The 9,040-nt window shown below is 42.2% G+C and overlaps 1 protein-coding gene across 2 annotated transcripts; it reads right to left on the bottom strand.

Moving 5' to 3' along the window:
• On the bottom strand, positions 1 to 8,111 carry spp1 (secreted phosphoprotein 1). Of its 2 annotated transcripts, none has more exons than XM_004086583.5 (8): positions 7,971 to 8,111; positions 5,105 to 5,180; positions 4,968 to 5,006; positions 3,636 to 3,701; positions 3,210 to 3,257; positions 2,995 to 3,120; positions 2,511 to 2,861; positions 1 to 1,072 (listed from the first exon to the last, which is right to left on the bottom strand). In XM_004086583.5, exons 2-8 carry the CDS (start codon positions 5,156 to 5,158, stop codon positions 656 to 658), a joined length of 1,101 nt encoding a protein of 366 aa, XP_004086631.1. In that variant the 5' UTR covers positions 5,159 to 5,180; positions 7,971 to 8,111; the 3' UTR covers positions 1 to 655. The 2 variants fall into 2 exon arrangements, with proteins under 2 accessions (XP_004086631.1, XP_011471533.1); XM_011473231.3 differs by having other exon boundaries at positions 1 to 1,069.
• Between the last annotated feature and the right edge of the window lie 929 nt (positions 8,112 to 9,040).

Genomic DNA, 9,040 nt, shown 5'->3' with positions numbered 1-9,040 from the left:
TTTATATGAAAAAGAATTTTATTCATATTTTATAAATGATACATTATGATACATTACAGTACAAAACATTGATGTAACAGCGTGTGGTCTCAGTACCTGCAGGAACTGTGCAAATCCAACTATTTCTATATACGTTTTGGCTACAACAGCAACATTGTGATAAGTAAGGAAGCCTGAAGGTCTACAGTCAAGTTCAAATCACGTCATGCTCAGAAGGATTTGGAATGTATTTCATAATCACAAAACCAAAGCCCTTCCATGTAACAGACAGTGATTGATGATTAAATACAATTTGTGCGACTTTGCGTCTTTGTTCCGAGGTTTGACTCCACAAATCTGCAGAAACAAGATCAGGAGAAAATGGCTAAAGCTGGAAAGGAGCTCACCTCTTGGTGCAGGTAGCATTTGAAATTTAAATCACCAAGCAGAGACATGTGGAATCTCTTGGTGCTGGTGGATCTGCCATCATAGGGATTGTTCAAAAACGTATATATTTAAAAATAGAAGAAAGAAGTTTTTTTTTAATTCTGGCTGAACGTGATCAGGTCTAAGACAATAATGCTGAGGATTTCACTGTTCGACTCTGGCTGCAGCAGGAACCTTTGCACCTGCAGCACATCACTGAAAGACACACCCCTCCTTGGGTGGGTGGGGCTTATTTAGCAGTGATAACCAAAGGCATGTCAGTGGTGACATCAGGTCCCACCCCCTTCTCATCGGAGTCACTCTCATCACTGTCCTCTTCATTTGAATCGCTGTCGGCGGCTCCAGGTGTGGCGGTGGCCTCCTCGCTGCTTTCACTTTCCTCTTCTTCGGCCTCCTGGCTGGCACTGGCAATGTCGCTACTGGCGCTCTCCTCCTCCTCTTCCTCCTGTGGTGTGCTGCTGCTTTGGCTCTCACTGGCTGTGGTGTCACTGGTGCCGGCAGCCTCCTCCTCCTCTGGAAGGGTGGTCTGGCGGTGGCTCATGTCCTGGTCTTGAGATACGCTGGAGGACATGTCCAAGCCCTGGGTCTCCACTTCAGGGGTGCTGGTGTCCTCCTCCAGAAAGTCAGTGTGGATCTGGAAAGCCTGCTGGTTGGACAGAGTGTGGAGGATCAGTTGTGTATGGGTTTCAGTTAAAGCTCTGTTGTTTTATTTTCAATATGCTTAAACTCTAAAAGGATTTCTTGACATTTTAAAATCATATTTATTTTATTGAGGGAGTGGAAAGGTTTGTGTTGACACAAAGGAACATGTAAAAAGCCACAATATCTACCAAATTATTTTTTTAGCCATTTTTTAACCTTGGCCAATTAAGGTTTTTAAAATATACGGAGAGAAAAAATATGTTTTTCACATTTTTTGCCATTGTTGAAATATAAATGACACCTGGACTTAAGTGAGAAACCAAACTTTCAGAAAGAGGTAGCATTCGTGGATACAGGAGGGATTCTAAGGAACACGTTTGAGGCATGTTCCAGGAGTTTCTAGGACAAAGGCTTCCCCACTCATTCTCTTGCCTTTTTACCAGGTTTTGACCAGTGTACCCAGACATTCAGCAGGAACGTTGTTAGAGTCAGATGATCCAGCCCTGGTCCTCTCTCCTGGGTCATGAAGCCTCATGGAAAAGCAGGGCAGTAGAAAATTAGGCCCACGAGGGCCACATGGCAGGATGGGAAGAGATTTACCCGCCCCAAAGCATAACCTTACAGAACATTCTCTCTCTTTTTACCCCAGTAGCTACCTGCTGTTGGAGTTTTGACTCCTGCTAGTCAACAGACAAAAAGCTGTTTCTAGTTTAGTCCTGGATTTATTTTGTATCACTTTGGTAATCAAATTTGCAAATAGCAAAGGTCTGACCATTGACAAATCATCTGGTAATGCCTTAGTCACATGAACCCATACAGATGCTGCTGGTTTTTGGGTTGTCCGGGCCCATGAAGGGTCGTAGAGAGAAGCGGCTGCATCTCAGGGGGAGTGCAGATGTGTCTTGCAGTTCCCTTATGACTCGTACAGCCAGCTCAAAGGACATCACGAAAACGGAAGGTACCATGAATGTGAATGCGGTAAATCTGTTGTGAAGTATCGAGAAGAATTATGGAAGTTACACACACTTGTGACGCATGGGTGATGGTGTCATGCGGGGTCCTCATGCCACACTCCTGTCATTAATGAGATGAGAGGACTGGCTCCTTACTGTCTGTGCAAAAATAGCAACAAGCAACAGCACTATAGTGTGCACTTCTACATTGCACATTTGGGGGGTTAAAAAATGAAAAATTTGCCCGTGTCTCACCTACTTCCAGTTGCATGTTGTATAAGAGTTCACTACGATCTGTCCACTGCATGCCGGTTCATGATCATTTTCACTCTACGGGCTCACTGAGTGGTTTATGATCGTATCGTTTGGTGCAGACCCCCATTTTTTGCCCACAGACAGACCGTATCCACCCGTATGGACAGTTGTGACTTTAGAGCATAAGCAGAGGCCAGCTTAAGCAAATTAAATCAAACCATAGCCGACTAGTACCTTGTAGACTTTTGGGGATTTTTCCACCTCGTTGCCATGAATCTCCCCATAAGGTGTCTTTTTTCCTGAGTCCACATAACCATAGGATTTATAGGGAGAGGGAACTTTGTGATAGGACTTCTCTTCCACATAAACAGTAGACTTGTAGTCACTGGGGTAGCCTCCAATGTTGTCCCCGCGGCCGGAATCCGGGTCAGTAATGATAGTGGGCAAGATGGCGTCGACAGTGGTTTCAATAATAGGCTCCTCTGTCACAATCACGGGGGTGACAGTGACAGGAGAGAGGGTAGAAGACTCTCCTGACTCTGAGTCTGATTCGTCTGTGGTTTCGTCTTCGTCTTCTTCTGTTTCCTGCAGAAACAATCTCTACTTTATATTCAAGCATAAAGACGTTCAGGGAATCAAACCAAGTTGATTATTTGTAAGGTTATTCTTGAGGTTATAATGTAATTGATGATTAAAAATAGATACACGTTATACTCACATCCTCTTCTGTTTCATCATCATCGTCGTCATCTTCATCGCTGTCCACAGTTGGAGTCTCTGTTGGAGCAACCATGTCTACCATGCCAGCTTTGACTTCCACAGCAGCCTGAGGAAGGACCGCCTCCTGCAAGGGCCACAAGCAGGAAAAGTGATGAGCTGTTTCAGACATAAACGGGCAACGCTCTACTTTCCAAGGCAAATTAAACATCTCACCTCCTCTGAAGTCTCCAGGCTTTTGTCCACAGGTGCTGCAACCACCCTCTGCAACATTGGAGAGAAGGGACTTTGGATCCGTTTTTTTAAGATTCATTCATCTTTTAATGATTTATTTTAAACACTTTAATCAAACAGTGAACAAATATACTCTTAAGAGAAAACAGGACTTTGAGTTGTCTTAAATTGTCAGGCATTGAGCTGTCTTGACCTCTGGTCAGGACTTTTGTAAAGTCAGAACTAACTAGAACCTTTAGTAAAGATCCGCCTGATGCGTTTCAGACAACTATGAAAGGTAGATTCTGGACAGGTTTTTTTCTTCACCATGACAGAAGCCGGTTGGTGCCACAGCCGTGGTTGGAGGAATGGTGAAGAAAAGGAAATCTCAGTTGAGGGGCAAAGGCAGTAAATGGGGGAATTTTTTACCTGTGCAGGTATTACTCGACTCTTTGAAGCTACTAGTGCCTGTTTTCTCAGAGCTGGTCTTCTCACCTTTGGATGATTAAAAAACAGAATATTAAAGTGTTGAAAGCATATCAGAACACCCAACAACTTAAAGAACCAATAATGTGGAGAGTTGTCAGACGTCACAGACCTAAAACGCAAACTCAGAGTAGCATGATAATGTGGGTTTAGGTAAAACTGGCAAACTACTTGGTTGGGGCAGCTGTGGTCCAGAGGTAGAGGGCTGACCCCTGATCAGTAAATTGCAGGTTTGGTTCACTCCCTGCTTGCCCATGTGTTGAAGTGTCCTTGGGCAAGAGATTGAACCCCACATTGCTCCTGGTGGTTATAGGTTGGCGCCATTGACTTTACAAGAGGGAACCTGACTATGCGCGTGCGACGTCACCCATAGAAAATTGTTTGTTGATCGTTGATGCAGCCAGATGACAGTGATTGTTTTGAGTCAGTCTGAGTCAACATTTCTATGGCAACTACTGTAGCAAATCAGGAGTCCACACCCCTTTAACTGAAAGCCGATTCAGGCGAATCTGTCAATCAAATGTTTGAGCTGGTGGCTAGCAGGCACCACATGCTTTTACTGAGGCATTTGATTGGCCAGTTTATGACTTGAATGACTTGCGATAAAGAAGAAATGTTGTTTTAAAAAAAAGAGTATTATGAAGAACGTGTTAATAAAACGGATCAGCAAGAATGGTTTATGGGATTTTGGCTTCTTGAAGCCACCAGGTACTTCCTGTTTGGATAGCCAGAGGGGACGGGTCATTGTGTCCTGTTCCCTCTCTTAGAGTCAGTGGTCGGGGCCAGTGTCCGATACCGTGGCCGCCATCAGTGTGTGAATGCGTGTGTGCATGGGTGACTGGAACTGTGACTGTAAAGCACTTGTAAAGCCCTCTAAGAAGGTAAAGCGCTATATAAATATTTATTAATTTGTTTTTTTGTTCTTTTAAATACATTACTTATATGATAAGAGGATAAGCTGTTTTACTTCAGTATTGAAAACTAATTACCCAGTTTTACAGAGCAGGTTTTCGTTCACAAATCTACATGATTCATCTGTCTGTGGGAGGGGCTGAGTCACCAAAATCGGCTAATTGGTTAGGCAAATAAAAGAAACTTGTACAATCAGTCACTGTCTCTTTTTGAGTCTAAAGTTTGTTAAACACAAGTTCAAGCACTTCTGCTGTCATGAAATGAGAAAACCTGGAATATCATAATCTGAATGTTTAGAATTAAAGAAAATTATAGTGGGAACCACATGAATGTATGAAATAAAAGCTTCTCATAAATACTTACAACTTCCTCAGAACTGTCTGAACTGCTGGTTTTTCTTGCCTAAAAAAAAAAAAACTTTTTAGCTGAAATAAATATCAGAATCTACATTAGGAACAAAACAGCAGACATCCTTCATTCTTTAACTGGCAAAGACTTACCGGCCGACAGATGACTGTGGCGAAGAGCAAAACAAAAATAACAGCCACTTTCATTGTGTTGGCGCTCCTTCCAGCACTGGAGAGAAACCAGATACGTGCAGGTTTAAATCAGACGATAAAAAGTAGCTCTGCAACAAAATGAAGCCATCCAACGTTATCATTCCTCAGGCTCCAAACTGGGTTTAAGTGGGGCCGTAACTTCAGAGTAAACGCAATGACATGTCAAACTCCAGACAAACTCACTCCAGTCTGCCGCGCAGATTCCTTTCTAAAACCAATTGCTGCAAAGTCACATGACCAGAAAAGTTTGGCATGTCAAAGGAAGTCCTTGAGGTCTAAATTACAGAGCTAAAACAGCAGCTATGTGAGTCTGATTCAAAAGAGTTAAAGATTTTCTCTGTCATCAGAGCCAGAATATTCATCTGGTGTGGGGTTGCTTTAACTGCAAGGCTGAACTGAAGGCTAAAAACGAAGTGAGAAAATACTAGGTACGATTCTGGGAAAGAGATGAAATTAGAGTGTGGGTGTTTGGCTGGAAAGATTAAAGGGACAAAAACAACATCATTTAGGGCCACTGCAGTTTGAATTGGGTTTCTATTTGCAGTAGAAACTCTGCACTCCTGAAACTCACAGGTAAGCATCTAAAATGAGCTGCTCTCATGCAACAAGATGCTCTGCAACATCAAACATGACATAACTGAACGAAAGACGGGAAGGTGTTCGTAAAGAGACATTTGTTCATTATATTAGTGCATTACTGTAGAATGATTCACAGTGGATTGATCAATATGTATTTTTAAATTATGGATGAACTCGAATCCCACCTTCATGTTGACGTTTATTTGGATTCATCCATCTTTAATCTTCTGTTCCGTGACGGTAGAAAAGTGGCTGCAGCAGCATGTTTCTCTACTGTGTGTCTGAGGGAGGGGCAGTCTGACTGCATGCTTGTGTTTTTAATGACGGACTCTTCCTATAGGTTGTAATTCGCAGGTTATATCTGGAAAGCCACAGAGCGACTAAGACATGTCAGACGCCTCCAAGTCCATGCAGGCATGTATTTTTAGACGTCTCATGTCCGCGAGGACTTGTGTTTGACGTCAATTGAGAACATTTTTCAGCGTTTCAAGGTTGACTTTTGGTTGTAGACTCAGAGGAAGCAAACGTTTAATTTGAGGACTCTGCTTCATTTGACAGGTGTGAAAGCTCACCTGGTGCAGACCAAACAGGTGAACCCAGGTACCTTTGAGAAAATGGGTCTTGATTCACTTCCAAATAAAACTCTGGTGGCTTCACTTCAGATGCAAAAAATACATCAGTTGAGCATTATAGGGAACAAACAAACCGTTCATGAATCTGAAGAAACATGAATGAAAAACAGAGCTTGATATTGTCTGGTGGGTAAAGGTAAGGTAGACAAAGCTAGTTATGATTGATATAAGATAATCTAGCGGCTTTGCTGTTCTTTCCTTGATGCTTTTTCCTTGTTGGGTCAGAACTGGTTTTGGGCAAACTGAGCAGCTGTAGGAACAGTATTTTTCAGACACTTCTGTCTTGGTTCACCTCCAGGGATGCCAGGTGTGAAAGTCAACCAGACTAAATGAAAGTATGAACTGCATTTCCCTTCACATGAGTCCACAGATCAGTCCTACCATGAGAACAACTGAAAGTAGAAGGAGGATAGACTCTCCTCAGTAATGCATGTTAGCACAAGAAACAACGTTTTTAAAAGTTGCCTCTAAATCCTCAACACAAAGACTAAATAGTTTGGGTTCTGTTGAAAAGTGGATGCTTTCTGTGCATCACTGAAGGACAGGGAGGTCCCAGAATGGAGGCATAGCTCTGAGTGTAAATCAGAAAAAATAGCAGTTATTATGAAACAATTGTGGTCATAATTTTCACCAAAGTGGTTCAGACTGAGCTTTGATAATGAAACCTTTGAGACAACATCACAACGTTTTTATGACTGCAACACAAACTGTGAGAGATTGGTAATTATGGTACAAACTCTCTTGATCTCAGGAGTAACAGAACATTAACATTTATTGTATGAGCTGTTTTAAAGAGGTTTGCTTTAAATATTTGTACTATTGGAAAAGTCAATGAATTTAGTTGAATTCCAGCATAATCTCATTCAGTTTCTGTCTTTGGGGACTGAAATCAAGAAGCAAATTTGTGAAATCCTTTGGCTGAAAAATGACTTTAATCGTAAAATTGGGATAGACGGGCCATGTGTGAAATTGATCCTATAGTGGGCAGGACGTTCTCTGCCCGTGTGGTCAAAGCCTGTGCCGGTTTTGGTATTTAGACACATCAGTTTGTCCTAATTCCTGTCCTATCTGTGTCAGAGAGACAGAATCCCTACACTGCAGCTTAGGGTTTGGCGGTGACCGATGCAGAAAGTTAATGAAATAAAAAGTTGAATTCTATTTTAAGGGTGTCTTGCAAGATCTGAGTTCCAAAAATCCAAAAGTTACTTTGTGACTTGATATCATGATCTGACAGCTTCCACTCGTCTGGCACCCACTTCTTCAACACACTTCGGATCTCGCCAGCTAAAGTTCATTCACAGACGTGTTCCTTTCAGAGTCAGTGATGTCGAGATCTGCACAGTCAGCACAAAAGTTTGTCCTGGAAAGCGTTAAGACTTTAAGTGTCTTTATGAACTCAGTCTGAGTCTTTTTGTAAAGCATTCTGGCTGTGCAGTGCACAAATGAACACATCCACATGGAAAATCTGGAAATATTGATGCATTTGAAATTCTCTCCAAAAAGACTCACACACTTCCAGAAAATCTCCTCACAAAGCAGAGCTGCAAAAAAAAAAATCAACCAAAGAGGAAAATACAACATGGATTTATTCTGACCTTTCTTGTTGATGAATTTTTTTGGAGTTCGGCAGCCGCAGCAGAAACTCTCGGATGTCTTGACTTCAGGTCCTGGGTTTCTTTGAATGATTGGTCGTCCACAGAGGCTGATGCTGAGACTGGAGCTCCTAGATGTCTTTTAAACCCTCCTATCTTCCAGCTGGAGCCAATCCCTCCACAGCTTGTGAAGTCATGAGGTTAACCGCTGCACGGCCCTCTTCTCCTCTCGTTCTCCCACTCTTCCTGTGGTTGGTGGCGTGCTGTGTCGGTGTGGAGACACACACACAAAATGCAAAGGCACACATGCATACGTGCAGACAGAGCCTAGACAGAAACACGTGAATGCACTTCTTTTTTCGGTATGCACACTCATGCGCATTTTGTATGAAGTTAATTTAAGGACAAGTAGGAACAAGTCCAGGGGAAAAACAGCAGGATATAGAGGTAGGTGGTATGACAGTGAATCAGCTTCTTCATAGACAGAAGAAAATCCTCAAACTGAAGTCTCTCTGGATAATTGAGAATTTGTCTGCAATACCAGACCGATTTATCTTGCCTGTCAAATAAAAAGCTGTTTTGATTTTCTCTGTTTGTAGAGCCTGAAATGTTAGAACCGGACCTGCCTTTAAAAAAAGCTTTAGTCTAAATAAAAGAAAACATCTCTGCAGGCAAAGGCCTGAGTGTAAGTCTTCGTATTGATTCTTTATTATAAAAAACTATTTTTATCACAGTATGTGTCAGGAAGTGGTGGTGAAGGACCTAAACTGAAGGAGACCAGGCTTGGTGTTAGGAAATAAAACATTTAATAAACAAACTGAAACATGACAAAACAATGGGGAGAAACAAAACAGTGATAAAGCAGCGCAGATGACCTGGCGAGGATGAACTGAAACCATAGACATTTATATACTCTGAGGGCAATTAACTGAACTGTAAACAGCTGTGGATCATGAACCTGAAACTGGAGTGACTGACAGAAAGAAAACCAAAACCATGACCAAGAACGAAACAAAACCACAGAATCCTTACAGTCTTAGTGGTTGTGTTTAAGTGTGGTGGACTGAGTTGTA

This window comes from Oryzias latipes, chromosome 12 (genome assembly GCF_053564925.1).
Source record: "Oryzias latipes strain Hd-rR chromosome 12, Olatipes_Hd-rR_3.1".
Taxonomy (NCBI): domain Eukaryota; kingdom Metazoa; phylum Chordata; class Actinopteri; order Beloniformes; family Adrianichthyidae; genus Oryzias; species Oryzias latipes.
The sequence above is the reverse complement of the archived record's forward strand: the minus strand, read 5'-3'. Positions and strand labels throughout refer to the sequence as shown.